The 16412-nt window shown below is 42.2% G+C and overlaps 1 protein-coding gene across 5 annotated transcripts in view; it reads right to left on the minus strand.

Moving 5' to 3' along the window:
* Elmo1 (engulfment and cell motility 1) overlaps positions 1 to 16412 on the minus strand; it is a 561359-nt gene that overhangs the window by 453960 nt on the left and 90987 nt on the right. For 4 of the 5 annotated variants that reach the window (XM_048786467.1, XM_048786466.1, XM_048786470.1 and 1 more), the window contains exon 2: positions 2890 to 3040. In XM_048786467.1, coding sequence (XP_048642424.1) covers positions 2890 to 2967 — 78 coding nt within the window. In that variant the 5' untranslated portion in view covers positions 2968 to 3040. Of the gene's footprint in view, positions 1 to 2889; positions 3041 to 3317; positions 3339 to 16412 lie in introns of those variants that run through there. The other variant, XM_048786469.1, reaches the window with a different exon arrangement.

Genomic DNA, 16412 nt, shown 5'->3' on the forward strand with positions numbered 1-16412 from the left:
GAAGAATTGTACCAGATCAATGGAGACCAAAGAGACATGACAATAAATATAGTACTGATCCCACTCAGGATATTAGACTATGGAGGAAATAACTATAAAGGACCTTATTGCAACAATTGATGACATGTGAATATGGACTGTGAAGCGTGAATTTGATAATATAGTGTTCAATTTCCTAGTTTGTGTACATGTACCATATATTAAGATGAGTTTTTTCTTAGAAAATACACACTGAATCATTACGGGAAAGGTGCGTAGTGCACATGTGACCCCCCTCAGGTCATTCAGAAAAAGCATAGGTAAAGAGTTCTTCATCGCCAGGCGTAGTGGTGCACGCCTGTAATCCCAGTAGCTTGAGAGATTGAGGCAGGAGGATTACAAGTTCAAAGTCAGCCTCAGTAACTTAGTGAGGTCCTAAGCAACTCAATGACACCCTGTCTTTAAATAAAATATTTTTAAAAAAGAGCTGGGGATATGGCTCAGTAGTTAAGTGTCTTGGGTTCAATCCCTAGTACCAAAAAATAAAAATAGTACATAAATAAATAAAGAGTTCTTTGTACAATTCTCACAAATTCTCTGTGTTAAAAACCATATAAAAATGGTTATTCCTCAGAACTATCAGGCCATGAAGAGAAAAAAAAAAAAAAAAGGAAACATTATGAAACCAAAGATTGGTGAAGATCAAGGAAATAGAACAATTAAATACAATGTGATAGTATTCTTGGATTGGATCCTAGAACCGAAAACAAAACAAACAAACAAATAAACAACAACAACAAAAAAAAAAACAGGACATTAGTGGAAAAACTTGTAAAATCCAAAAAAAGTATGTAGTTTAGTTAATGTAATATACCAATATTCATTTCTTAGTTTTGATAATTGTAGTAAGATTGTGTTAAGGTGTTAATGTTAACATTAGGGGAAACTGAGAGAAGGATATAAGCATAAGAGTATAGAATCTTTGCAATTTTCCGTAAATCAGAAAAGATTGTAAAATTAAAATATTATTTTTTAGAAAAGTATTAAAACACACACACACACATAGCAAAGAACACTACACCAACTTCCAAATACCAGGGAATATATACATATCAAGAGTTGCTGTGTTAGAGCAGAGATTTGCAAACTCTACCAACTGTGATTGAGTCAAAACTAAATAGTTCATCAGAACCACTAAATTAAGATTCTCTTGGGAGGAAGTCATCAAGAACATTTATTGGAACAGTTGCCCCCAGGCGGTTCTGATAAGCACCAGGTACTCAGCTCAGCACCTCTCAGACTTAACAGTGCACAAAGACCCCCTAGAGATCTTGTTATTGTGCACATTCTGGACCAAAGGTCTAGGAAAGTCCTAAGAATGTGCATTTCTAATGAGCTCCCAGGTGATGTCCAAGCATCTGGTCCTCAGCCCTAGGTACCAAGAAGGTCAAAGCAAGAAGGCAGAAGGGCCTGGGCGCACACTGCCAAGCAGTCTTGTGTTAATGCAGAACAGCAACATGTGAGACCAACTTCTGGAAGTCATTGTCCTCTTACATTGTAACCAAACCTAATCCTAAATAGGTTTAATTGGCTCCAAGTATTTCTTAAAGGTAAAATTTAACCAACAACCTTTAAAAAACCACACTTGCTACCTGACAAATGTGTACAAAACTACTATCCATCTGTACTCTTCTCTAGTTGCATAGGTCGCTTCTAGATTCTCTCTCTCTCTCTCTCCCTCTCTCTCTCTCTCTCTCACACACACACACACACACACACACACACACCAGAGATCAATTAAAACAATATAAGATGCGGATTGAATTGCACCTTTTTGACAACAATCCCCCAAATATACCCTTTCTTCCATTCAAGTTTAAGTTCAACTAACTCTTACATGATCTGTATCATTTGTTTTAATGATTCCTTTGGGTTCACAAAGTGCCATATAACCCTGGCATTTATTTTCTTGTCTTTAACCAGATAACAAAATCTCATCAGGAAAAAAGTTGCAAATCATAAATATAAAATCATATCAGAAACATAAAATTAGAGTTGCTATGGTATCCTAATTCTGAAAATGTATAAAACCATCTAGAATCCTGTTATTATATGCATTTTGGAATCCATAAGTGTATATTAAATTTCAACCTTTTTTCCTTCAGTCATTTTCTCTAGAATGACTATAGTACAATAAACACAAAATACTCTTCCTTAGACTATCTCTAATCAAACAGTGAGAACCACACCACATGACTGTCAAGATCCAAGCTAAAGGATGCTTTGAGAGGTAAAATCATTCTCATAAACCATCATGATATTTTTTCACTCAATAAATATTTACTGAGTATGTATTACATGCCAGACAGTATGCTAGGCACATTGTGAATTCTATACTAGTAATAAAATTACAGTTGGCTGGGATCCAAGACTGAGCCCCTCTATCCTAATTTTATTATAAAGCTGTTAAAATGACAAAGTGCTAATGTACCTGTTGGCTGCTTCTGCAAAATGCAATGAGAAAAATGATTTTAAAATTTAAGTTGTGTGTTGCTTATGTGAAAACAAACTGCACATATTCATGTGTCACTGCAAGGCAGGGCTGGGACAGCCTCCGCAGTGTCAACTGCTCAGAGCCCAATCCACAGTCCCTCCCGCCTCTTCTGTGCTTCAGACACAAACCCCGTATTGACACAATTCAAGTAGATGCTGCAAGAAGATAAAAACCCCATCCATCGCCACTGCATGTGGTACAGAAATTAAACTACACTGCAACTATTATTGTACATATTTTTCAGCACAGCAATAGAGAGCGAAAAGGGGAAAAGGGGGGCTATCCAAAGTCTATAAACATTCTAGTATAGAAAGGAAACTGAAAATAACCACCCCAGTGCCGTGGGCATTACTAACCTGATCGATTTCCATGAGCTTGGGGTAGGCTCCCGGCCATTCTATGGCCACCTTGACGATGTCCGCGGGTGGCGGCATTGTGAACCCCAAGACTGTCCAAAGCCCTTGGAACTGAGGATCCTACAGCGTGGACAGCCACACGTGTTCTCACCTAAGGAGGAATGACAAAAAGAGAAAGAGAAGTCGTTCAGTGCAGATGCAGGGCAAATTCTGCTTCATCACTTCCTGTTTTCACTGGTGGTTTAGGTATAAGAAACGGCTCCCCTTGGTGCAGGGTGCTGAAGACGCAGGGGGTGCACCACAAGCTCCTGAGGAAAGAAGAAAGATGGGGGGACTGTGCCAACACCCAGGAGTTAAAGTCTCTAGGGGACGCTGCCCTGTGAGACCAACTTATGCAACTTCTGCATGGGAAGACAGCAGCCCCTTACCACCAGGTTCTGCTCCCACCAGTGCCCAGGGGCTGAATGGGCAGGGCTTACCCTATCCAGACACACATGTCAGCGCCTGGCGCTCAGCAGTCTCCGGAAGGACACATTGCCCAGGAAGTCATGGTCAGGAAGCAGCTTTTATTTAAAGCATTTTCTGTGTCACAAATAGATCTCCGCACTATAGCAACCAGGATATCATGAGGAAGGAGAAATGCCCTGAGAGTTCACACACGTACACACACACACATTCCCCAAGGCCAGTTCACACAATGTGTCTACGGGGAAAGAAAATGTACAGGAGCGGATAGGACCACATTCAGAAGAGACCTTGAGTTCTCCTTTGAATGAGCGTTGATTACACAAAGGAAGTAACAATCATCCTCTACTGCCTCTCCCCATTTCTTTATTAAACTTAATTTTTTAAGTGGGTAAAACGGCCATGTGATCCTGTGTGTGTGTGCGTGTGTGAATGTGTGTGTGCACGCGCATACGAAGATGTACAGAGTAGTCCCCCTTCCCCATGTCACACACTATTCAATATCCACTTATACCCCTTCAAGCCACCCAAAGTAATTTGTTTTTTTATGCCTCCCTCCTGAATGTCTTCATGTATGGAAGATAAACACAAAAATATCCCATTGCTTCTTACACTCTCTTTACATAAAAGACAGCATTGTATCCTCTCCTTCTTTTTCATTTAGCCTATCTTATCAATCTTTGCATGTGACTACAATGGAGCATCCTTAATCTGTACACAGCTACACTGCAGCCAGATGTAGGATGTTTCCTAGCTGGAGAACCAGGTCTCTCTTGTGGGTGTTTAAATGATTTCTTACCTTTGGCTATGATAAACAAGACTGGGATACATTAAGCAAAGCAAACATCCTTTTTGCATATGTGAAAGTATATCCTTGCAAAAAAGTCACAGAAGTAAAACTGCTAGTGCAAAGAGCGTATGAAGTTTTACATTTTGAGAGCCATTTTCAAACGTCCCTCACAGAGGTGCCACCAATTTAGATGCTTCCTCCAGCAATATACGAGATTGCCTATTTACACATTCCTCCAACAATTTCCTGTGAACTGTCCTTTGCCCTTTTCTGTCAAGTTCTTGGTCTTTTTTTTTTTTTTTTTTTTTTTTTTACTTTTTAGGAAAGTGATCTCTTTATGAAGATCTTAATGAAACATGTGCCTTTCATTGTTTATCAGACCAGAGTAAGCCTTGTCAGTCTGTCCCAAATCTCAATGGCAGTTGGACATCGCTGCGATGATAGAGATAGCAGAGCTAATAATGAAGCCTCCACAACATAAATAACCAACTTCAGCAGAGCTGACAAGTCAAGGAAATGAACCAAAACAAACTGCTGCTCCTTTGGCCAAGGATGATCAGGGAGGCCTGCTGTGAAGCTAATCAGCGATGACCAGGGAGGGCAAATCTACAAAGCAGTGGCTGAATCACTCACTCAACAAATAATCATTGAGCCTCAACTCCAAGCCAGGCCTATTCTCCAGGCTAATGATACAGCAGCAAACCTAGGTGTCAGGTAGCAAAAAAGAACATAGATAAAAATAAAACTTCACTAAGAAGGTAGTACTTGAGTACACACCTATGAGAGATGAGGAAGGGGCCTTGTGGGGAAATCATGTCCCAGGCATAGGAAACAGCAAGTGTGAGGGCCCTGAGGCAGGAACATACTAGGTAATAGTGAGTTGTTGAAGCCAAGTAAGGGGAAGAGTAGTAAGAGAATGAGTTGGGTCATACCTTGGCAGGCTTATCCCCAGGCCCTTGACCCTTAGGAGCCCGATGATACCCCTTGGCTTGTGACTTCAAAAGAAGGAAGTTCATGTCCATGCACATCTGTTCAGAGTATAAATTTCCCAGGGGACCTTTACCAAAATGCCAAAAATCTTGCATTCCATTTGAGTAATTTTAATTTTCTAGGCTGTTATCCTCAAGAAACAATTATTAACCTAACCATAACAATACCAACTGCTGCTTTCTTTCTAACTCCCCAAACCTGAAAACAGTTGGATATGTAACAATAGGGACTTGTTAAATAATTACGGTGTCTCATAGGTGCAAACACAAGCAGACAATTGGGCTTCCTCTTAATAGTCTGCACTCTGTTTGAATACTTTAGCGTTGGAAAAACAATGCATTCTATCTGTATTATATCACTTCAATTCAGAATCCAAATTCAGCTTCTACACCTTAGAATAAGAATTAAGAAAGCAGGCTCTACTGTGCACCCAGATTCTGTCCCTATCAGGTAACACCATTGGAAACAAAGGGCACACAGTCCTGGGGGTTAAGTAAATAGGTCAGAGAAATAAAAATGCAGCTTAAGCACCACCTCCCCCTACATAAAACTTGAAGAGGCCATTTAACATTCGAGGAATCAAAGGCCAGGCTTGTTTTCCTGCCCCTTTAACTGGCATTTATTTCTCAAAGACTGCTCAGGGAAAACCTGCTGAACAGGTGAGAATACAATAAGGAGGCTCTCCCAGGTCTCCTAAGAGACCAGTGTGGACAAAATGGCCATTGAGAGGAGGAGGAAGCAGGGCCTTCCCTGGGGACTCACTCAGCCCAGCCAAGCCCAGCTGACCTTGTGGGCTTCCCCCATGAACAAACAGCAAGGGTGGGGGCAGCAGCATGTCTCCTCTGGGGTGGAGGCAGCTACCCAACTGCAGACAGAAAAATCCAGTCCACATTTTACCCTCAGGAGCCCACATTTCTGTCCTCTCTAATTTTTATTTCCATGAGGACACAGCGAGCTCTAAAGGCAGACCCTGTTGCTTCTGATGAAATTCTGGGGAGGTTTCCAGCTCTGGCTTTCTCACACTTGATACAATTAGCAGTTGGGGGCCATAATTATTGTTGGGGGCAGGGGGCTGCTCTGTGCATTGTACGGAGGTGGCAGCATCTCTGGCCTCTACCCATGATTAAAGGTCAACAGCCCTCCTCAGTCACCACAATCAAAAAATGTCTCCAGATTGCCAGATGGCCTCTAGGGGACAAAAATCATCCCTGGTTGAGAGGCTATAAGCTACCAAATCCGCCAGGCAGAGTACTAATGATCAGGGCGAGCCATCCTTGACCTGACAAGAGGCAAAAGGCCTCATTAAGCTCTGCAGGAAATATCAACACACAGGCCCAAACTCTTTGTTGTCAATAACAGAGATGGAAATGCACTTTTAAATCTTTAGCCAACACATTCACTATCTTGCTGTCCTTTGCTTCCTCCCAGCAGAGCCTTTGTGGCACTCTAGTTGTCAACTTCTCTCCACTACACTTGGACACTCTGGATGCAAGACCCACATGCAGTTCACATTTACATATCTGGGGTCAGGCAGGCAGGCATTTTAACACATGGTGGTTGGACAGCAGAGGCTGCATCTATTCTGTGATTAACATCTCATTAGAGCTACCAGCCTTTAAACGGAGTCTAGTGTCAAAATCACCCAAGTAGATACCTAGGGTTTTAGTCAGTATTTTTCCTTGCTTTGACCAAAAGACCCGACAAGAAGAATTTTATTTGAGGCTCACGGTTTCAGAGATCTCAGTTCATAGATGGCTGACTCCATTCCTCAGGGCCTGAGGTGAGCTAGGACATCATGGTGAAAGAATGTGGTGGAGGAAAGTGGCTCAGGACACAGCCAGGAAGCAGAGAGACAGAGAGAGAGCTCTGCTCAACAAGACAAAATAAATACTCCAAAGACACACACCCCCAGGGACCTACCTCCTCCAGTCATTCCCTATCTGCCTACAGTCACCACCCAGTTAATCCCTGTCAGGGGATTAATGCAAAAATAATTAGGTTAAGGCTCTGATAGCCCAATCGATTCATCTCTAAACTTTCTCACATCCTCTCACACAGGAGCTTTTGAGGGACACCTCACATCTTAACCATAATACCTTGTATTGTTTGAATTGCCCAATAAATATAAGCAATGCAGATTTGTGTAGACAGCCTGATACTTGTACACAAACTGAAACTTTTAGATCCACTAAAGGGAGAAGCAAAAGGCAAACTATGCAGCTGACTGGACATTCCAACCACTCAGCCTTCTAATGCTACTACTGAAGCCAGATTTAAAGTTAGGTAGTCAGTGTAGTTAGGTAAATCGGGTCTAATATCGAGTGAAATCTAAAATGGAGGCCATGTTGAGAATGAATTCCCGGAAAAGTTGAGCAACTCTCCGAATGTTAATGAAGTCCAGGAAACAGCCCCCAACAGATTTGAAGATAGCCCATCCCAAAGAAATGTTAATGAACAGCCCCAGCAGATTTGAAGATAGCCCATCCCAAAGAAATTTTAATGAAGAGCAAACTTGAAGATGCTGACTCAGAAGTGCCCAGATTACTTCTTTGGCCCACCTGTGTCCCAACCCTTCTGGCCTTCCCACCTACATTCCATCACCGAAAACTATAAAATGGAGAGACAACTGTACTTCCATGGATTCCATCTCTTGGGTCCCCTTCTTCCTCAGGGAGAAGTCTTTTCTGCTGTCCTTTAATAAACTTCTAATTTTCCACTCTGACCTTGCCTCGGCGTGCTTCTCTGGTGTTATTCTTCAACATTGGGGAAGCAAGGACTCGTCATGGGTCAACAGCAGTAACACTATCAAATCCCTGGAGGCAGCTAGGGAGGAGGTGGAGAATTCTACAATGTTCCTGTTTTCCTGCTGGATTTACTATACCTCATGGCTAATATTAAGATTCAGTAACCTGAATATGCACGTTCAGTTCAATAGTCTATTTATAGTCAGTTGCATGCACTGAATGAGACAGAGGAGCCCCTTCTTGCTAGAACATTTGTTGCTAAAACCTGCATACCAATTGCATGTGACTCCACAAGTCCTGAACAAGGCCATCCTCCACTGAATGTGTCCTTTGCTTTGGGGCATGTTTCCCAAACAAGGGAAAGTAGACACTCCATCCCATCTGTAAATCTGTTCTCTCCTCCCACCAGCCCGTGTCCAAAGATCTCCATGTCTGCTTGTGTCGAAAGCTCATTTTGTTCTGGTTGATTAAAGATGCTATATGTCTACATGGCTTTCCAGGCAAGTTGAATAGATCTTGAGTTTCAGAAGTTTCCCAAATAACTGATTTGGGTTTTTTTCCAAATTCCCCACATAGTTTTTATTTTGGGGACCCTGAAATGACTTGAACCCCTTTTATCTAATCCATAGTCTTTTTTGTTGAACCACACACCACACTGGTGCAAAAAGGATGGTGCAACACATCATGCCTGCAAGATCTCCGCAGAAGCCCAGTGCTGGGAAAACCAACACTGGCCACTCCCACCTGACCCCACCACAATGAAAGAACCTAATAGATAGGCTAATGCAGGCAAGGCAGAGCCACAGGAGAAAAAAAGACCAAACAGTTGGAGAAAGAGGTCCTTCAATTCCTCCACCCCTCTCCTCTTCCCCAGAAAAGTGGTCCTCTGCCCTACTAACCGACATTATCTTTACTGATGGATAATGCATTTATAATGATGATGGGGAAGGGAGAGAGGGAACAGCTGGCCCCATTTTTAAAATATTAAGTGATCCCTGAATAGTAAAAGACATTGACACCATTTCCCCTTTACATTGGGTTAGAGAGAGGTGGAAAGAGACTTGGAAAGCAGCCTCCCATTCACTCTCTGCTCTACTCAGTCTTCCTGGAGCTCCCTGGTTTTCATTTTTGAGGACACTGCTTTGCATGGAGCATGGTGCCTCAAGGAGGCGCCTTGAAGACAGAGCTGATAAAAGTTTTGTCCTTCATGCTGCATCCTGCTTTTCCAAACAGACCGATATCATCTACATCCCACATGGACAGGTATAAAAACTACAGGACAGTACCGTCAGCTGCATGTTATTCTGGCTGTAGTAGTTAGTTATCCAGGCCTCCTGAACCCTGTCTTTGTTTCTCTTCTAAACACATGTCAGTGAGGGTCAGACAATCCTCTTGCTAAGTTAGATGGATGAGCAAAGCCTCAGGGAAGACCACGGAGGCAGGAGTGGAAGGTGCGGGTGGTTCCGTACATGATGGAGTACCACTGATTCTGTTTTAGTCGGCTTTTGCATGCCTGGGACCTAAAGACCTGACAAACACAGAGTAGAGAAGGAAAGGCTTATCGTGGCTTACGGTTTCAGAGATCTCGGTCCAGAGAAGGCCAACTCTATAGCTTTAGGCCCAAGCTGAGGCAGAACATTAAGGCAGAAAGGCCTGGTGGAGGAAAACAGCTCAGGATATGGCAACCAGAAAGCAGAGAGACAGAGCTAAGCTCACCATAGACAAAATATAAACCCCAAAGATACACTTCCAATAACCTACTCCCTTCAGCCACACCCTACCTGCCTACAGTTACTACCCAGTTAATCCACATCAGTGGAATAATTCACTGATTAGGTTAAAGCTCTCGTAATCAAATCATTTTACCTCACACCTCATATTTAAACCATAACCAATTCTGTTTCTATTAGGGACTCTCTACCCATTCTGAGGACAGAAGATGGCCATGCAAGAAACCCTACAGCTTCAGAAAAGAGGGAGCACTGTAACTTCAGTACAAAATGTATAAGCATTCAGAAAAAAAAGTGAGGAAAGGAAAAAACTAAATCAAATGTGGAAGGTTAATATTGCATTTTATGTATATGCTGCTGACAACAGTCATGCATGGTAATCTTAGTAATAACTTGGCCCATTTACTTGCCAGGAAGGGAAATGTGCTATTGGCTTGCAATAGGCAAGAGACCTGCAGAGAAGAGTCTTTGCTTTCAGTGTCTCGAACTCTCATAGAAGCTATGGAATAGCTTCCAGGAGGGACTGTGGGCAGGAGCAGAGAACAGGTACTGGGCACTGGACATTGGAGACTGGGCTGAACACACCCCTCCACTTATTCTTCATCACAGCCCTGAGTAACAGATGTTATTATTTGCACTAAATTAATGGAAATACTAAATCTTAGTGCATTTATATATTTTCCTTCAAATATTTACATATTTGACAAGAGTCTCCATGGGAAGATCCCTGTTATAGAATTGGCCAGGGCCCCACCCCCTCCCCAACCAGGCCATCCCACCATTCTCATGTTGAAGTCCTACTCACCAGGAACTGAGAAGGTGACTATATTTGGAAACAGGTGATTAAGTTAAAATGAGATCTTTGGGATGAGCCCTAATTCAGCATGGCTGGTATCCTCATAAGAAGAGGACACAGACAGGTGAGAAGGAAAGACCATGTGAAGTCACTGCTATTAGCCTAAGCAAGAGGTTTCAGGAGGAACCAGTCCTAAAGATACCTTAATCTTCTGGCTTCTAGATGTGTCAGAAAATAACTTTCTGATGTTTAAGCCACCCAGCCTGTGGCTTTTGTTCTGTTAGTCCTAGCAAACCAATAAATACAGCACCAAGGACAGAAACCATAAGGGAAAGACTAATGATGTGATACAGAGTCTGCATTCCAAAAAGCACTGTTAAGAACCTAAAGACAATGATCTGAGGAAATATGTGCAATGAATAGGACCCAACTTGGCACAAATATCCTTAGTCACAGGATCTTAGGAATTTATAAGAAAAATAGCACAACCTAAAGAAAATGGACAAAGCAATCCACAGAGCAGGAAAGGCGTATTTAATAAATATTCCCCAAAAGTAAAAGGAATGCAAATTAAAATAACAAAGCATTCCCTTTGGCCTATCATATTGGCAAGGAAAATGTTTATTGATTGGTGAGAATGTAGAAAAACATAATACCTGCTATTGCCATCAAGAAAAAAAAATACAAGCAAAAGCCCTTTGTAAATTTAAATTGCTTTTTTTAATCCACAAAATTTGGAGTGATGAATTTGGTCATTATAATTTCTATTCTCATAAAACCACTAATACAGGATTTACAACATTATTGGCATTTGGGGCCAGATATTTCTTTGTTACAGAGGCCATCTCCAGCACTGGAGGATGTTGGTAGCCTCCCTGGCCTCTTCCCACTAGATGCCAGCAGTACTTCCTCAATCAAGACTTTTGGAAACACCTTCAGATATTGGGAAATGTCCCCTGGGGGCAAAACCTTCCTTGACTAAGAATCAAGGCACTAAAATGAGGGACTCTCCTTTTGCTTTTAAAAACATTCATCCAAGCATGGTGGTGCACGCCTATAATCCCAGCAACTCCAGAGACTGAGGCAGGAGGATTACAAGTTCAAGGCTAGCCTCAGCAATTAAGTGAAACCCTGTCTCAAAGTTTAAAAAATAAAATAAAAAGAGATGGGGATGTGACTCAGTGTTAAGCATCTAAGTTTCAATCCTCAGTACTAACATACATACATACATACATACATAAATGCCACTCATCCTATTAACCAATTTTAAAAGTGGGCATTAACAGGCATGAATATAATATGTTCAGTAAATAAAAGCGAGGTAAAAGGTAAAGCAAGGATCAGTTCAAGAAATTCAAGGTTTTATTTTTGTTTAAGCTGCTAAAAATCCAATAAGATGGAATTCGATGTGAAAACGTGAATACCCAGAGAACATGTGAGAACAATTTTAACAATTTTTACTCCAGCACTTTTCTCCCACACACAGCTCTAGGAAAATCTTGTAGCTTTAGGTTTTGTTCATCCAGCAAACTTTTCCATCTCTCCCTTTCCCTCCCCTCTGGCTCCTGGCCAATGACACTGCCCATCTCCTTGGCACTAATGACTGATCCAATATACAAGGATATTTTCTGTGGATTGATCGATGAAGAAAACAGTTTCTCCTCCTGCCAGGGACAGAAGCTAAAGCTGCTGCAGCCATGCTCCCTCCATGGCCTTCTGCAATAGGAAGGAATGAAGCAAAGAGAGACAGAAAAATGAGAGAGTTAAAAAGAGGACAGGAGTCCTAACTACATCTGGTTTCTGGTTTCTATCACTTTCCTTCAGTTCTCTGAGTTACCTAATTTTCTTCCTACATATACAAATGAATAAATTCTCCATTATGCTAACTAAGCAAGTTTAAATTAGGGCTCTGCTACTTGTAATTGAAAAACTCCTAATACAGAAACCTACCCTATCTGTTTACTGCCCTGAGTTATAATCTTGTCATTAGAGGATTGGAGCACAAACCACATATTCAAATTACACAATCTAACCTTGCAGCCAAGTGGGAGTGTTCTATTGTTCCCCAAGCGAAGGGCCCATATGTCTACTAGTCCTCAGGCTGAGAAGCTGTCTGGGCTCTCTGGTACTGCTAACAGAAGTCATGCATGGATTTCAGGAATTAGTCTCACTCCAGCATTTCCCACACAACATCACTTCTCTGAGTTATTAATAAAGGCAATGCAAAAATAAAGAAGTTAAGTCTCTCGGAAAACACTGAATGGAAGAGTAGTTACTAATAAGTAGTACTTATACTATCTACTTTTCATAAGAACTTTATGAAATAGGTACCATATGAGCCTATTTGATAGACAAGGAAACTGAGATGCAGAGATGTTATGCAAATTGCCATCATCTCACATTCATACATGCAGCCCAGCCAAGAACGTAAACCACACCTATCTGATTTAGTAGCCCATGTTTATAATCACTACAGCATTTCTGAAAAAAAAAAAAAAAAAAAGGTTCTTTTACTACAGGTCTTCTCAGGGCCTTTAATGGCCTACATGTATATTGTAAAATCTCTATATGCAATCTACAATATTTCTCAAATGTATCCAGAATTTTTTTTTCTCTCTTTTCACAGGACATCTCATGCACCAGTTTCTCATGGGAGATACTTTAGGAAATAATGATTTGAGACTATATGCCTCTTCAGCTTCTCAGGAAAAAGAACCGTTGAATGGTCTTGGCCAGAAATGTAGTGGAACATGGCAGAGAAAACTCTTTCCTTTAGTCCTGTATTGAATTATCATCACCTGCACCTAGGGATTGTCTCCAGGAAAGCAGCCCAAATCCTTTAAGTAACTCTTTCCAATCCACACAACAGAGCAAAAATTCAATTAACTATAGAGTCTACTGTACAAATTGGCAGACACCAAAAAAAGACCAAAAAAAAAAAAAAAAACACAGAATATGTATATTTGTGGTCTTCTGTAGTGTGGTCACTTTAATCTGAGCCGAGCTTCCTGCTTTAAATCTGTGGATGATGACTTGGTACCTGTATGACATAAGCTTTCACAGCCTGCCTCCAAGTAACCACCAACCCATCCTTCCTCACCAAGTGCAACCCTGCCCCCCCACCACTCATGCACAAGCAATTACTGCAAGTCACACGTGGTGGACTGGTTTTCTCTTATCAAAAAGATCCCTTGCAGTGGCTGCTGATAGCACTGATGAAAGAAAGCAAGGCCCCAGAATGCCAGCTCAGGACCATTCTCCAGGTGTGCCAAGGTCGAACAGCAAAGAATGAGAGACTTGTCACTGATGATGTTCACTGACTGTGTCTTTCCTCATCCAAAGGCTGCTGTTTCCTGAGCATGCCACTGCCATTGTTCATGATGGTCCCTCTACTTCAGATGTCCTTTCCTCTCCTATAGGTCAGTGTCAAAGATTCCCATCCAGACTTCAAAGCCAATCTCAGGCACCAGCTCCTCTGAGAGATTTCCCTGACCTATTAGCCTCCCATGCCTGAATCCGACCTCTTGGGCACATATAAGGACCTACCAGTGCTCTTTTTTACCCCCATCCTATTAGTTCACAAGTTTCCAAAGGGAGGAATCCTTGTTCATCTTTGTAGTTCTGGTCCTTTCCAGATGGTATAGCAAAGAACAGCTCAATATTTTTTAGACAAGTGAATGAATGGATGATTGAATAAATCACTCTTAAAAAAAAAAAGAGAGATTAAAAAAGAAGGAGAAGGATTCCTCAAGCCAATGGTGCATTTTTAAAATCCAGAATTCTTTGCACAGAAAACCTCCAGGCATTTCTTCAAACAGCAGCTATTCAGTTGTCTCATTGGACAGAAATAGAAACGGAGCTAGCTGCTCAGAGGTGAGAGCTGTGTGCCTATTCCAAATTCCTTTTCCTCCTGGAATAATTACATCAAAAACAGGATGAGACCCTAGCAGAGCTGCTGGGCCCCTTCCCTTCACTCAGCTCTCTCCCACTTTGGGAATCAGCATTTCAACTGGAAAGTTCATTATTTTGCAAACTAAAATGCACACTTCCTCCCTTGTTCTGGTTTTTGGATATTTGTTTTTCAAATTCCTTTTCAGCTGTTGTAATGCCAGTGGCTGGCTGTTCGCCTCCTCCCCGCAAGCGCTGTCACTCAGTCATGTGTGCACACATTCCCCAGCGGAGGAGGCAGAGCTCGGGCCCAATTCCCTATCGCAGAACCCAGACTCGAGGCCACAGGAAATGCTGGAGCCTTTCCACCATCCTGCAGCCAAGCACTCAAAGTTTCCAAACCTGCTGATCAAAAAACAATATGGGAAACTTCTTTCTCCGCCTCCCTCCATCAACAGCAGAACTATAACAGCCACCCAAGGAAATTCGATTGCATCATATCAGCAGGGAGGCCCTTTGCAGAACATGGGGAGCTGGGCTGTGCCTCCGCTGGCTTCCACCTGATGACCTCACACAGAATAGGCATTCTGCAAACCAGAATGCAGTGCCACGTGGCATACTAGCACCCAGTGGCAATTGCCTTCATCTTTTTCTCCCTCCCTCAAGGCCCCAGGTTTCATTCTGTGCTTGTCTAGGGTCACAGGCTGGCCTAGGTGTTCATCCTGGTTGTGCCACTTCCAAAGCTTTGTAACTCTGGAAAAGTTACATAGCATATGTGATTCTCCCTAGTCATCTATTCAATTGGAACAACAGTAATACTACTGGGCTCAGAAATGAAACCCTGATGTCCCAAAGTATGAGACTTTGGCATGTTGAGAAATTTGAACTGAGAGTCATCCAAAAGCCCTCAGAAAGAGCTTCAAAAGTTAAGTCTCTCTCTGACCTTCTCCTGCCCTTCCTTCTCCAGCTCCCTCTTCTCCCTGAGGCAGGCAACAGAAACTAAAACTCCTTGTCCCTAAGGCTGATCATAAAAACTAGAACTCCTCTTCCCTAAGACAAAGATATAAAACCTAGAGGGAAATTCTAGAGAGGTCACTTTCACCCTTCTCCCTTTTTCCTTGAAGACTCTTGTTCCAGAGGGGTCCTGTCCTATCCCCTGGAGGGAGAAATGCTTCACAGAGAGGCCAAGAAGAATCTGAACAGACAGGCTTGGCTGCGTTGCCCCCTCTGTCTATTACCATTAGATCAGACCCTTTTGATCTAATCACATTTTCACGTGGCTGTCCATTCTTCATCAAGCTTAACCATAAAAGTAGAGTCTCTGAATGCTTTGGTGCCACGTAAAATTTTGATTAACGAAATGTGCTATGCTTTTCTCTTGTTAACATTTCTTTTGTTTTATAGCAGTGTCAACTGTGGCCCACACGATGGGTAAGGAGAGATATCACATCTTCCCACCCCTACAGAATCTTTCTCATGATATTGTTATGAAGATGAAATATCTAAAAATGCAGTTGGAGCAGTGCCCTGTCCCAGTATTATTACTCACCCAGACACAGGGTACCCGGATAGATGAAACCAAGGTAACATGTCTGTTATCTCCTATCATGAATGCACAGAGGCCCCACTGCCCAGGGATCTTTTCTACTTTTAGACCTAACAGCTTTATGATACCGGAGAAGAAATGATAATCATGCCTCCAGTCCAGTGAGGTTTTTAGATTTGGAGAGTTCTTTTTTTTTTTTTTTCCTCCTTGATTTTAAATGATGTACAGAAAGTTCTAAGAGAATAGCTGTGCTGGGAGGAACTGGAGGAAGAAAAGTAGGGGTACGATGTGGGAACATTGGCGAGAGGGAGAAGAGGATTGCCTAAGCAGATGTTCTGATGGAAGATAAGGGACTCATTTTCTCTCCTGACCACAGGGAGGTGACAGGGACTCAATTAGTTCTAGATCCTTCCTCCCCACCAAGTGAGTGTTGCTACAGTCAGGAGGCAGCTGAGTGCCTGAAGAAGAGCAAGGGGGTACAAAGAGAGGCTCTGACCCACTATCACTGTACAACTTTTCCCGCTGAGTGTCCTTCCAGCCTTGCACTGTAACAACTGTTTTTTTCTGTTTGAGG

This window comes from Marmota marmota, unplaced genomic scaffold, assembly GCF_001458135.2.
Source record: "Marmota marmota marmota unplaced genomic scaffold, marMar, whole genome shotgun sequence".
Classification (NCBI taxonomy): domain Eukaryota; kingdom Metazoa; phylum Chordata; class Mammalia; order Rodentia; family Sciuridae; genus Marmota; species Marmota marmota.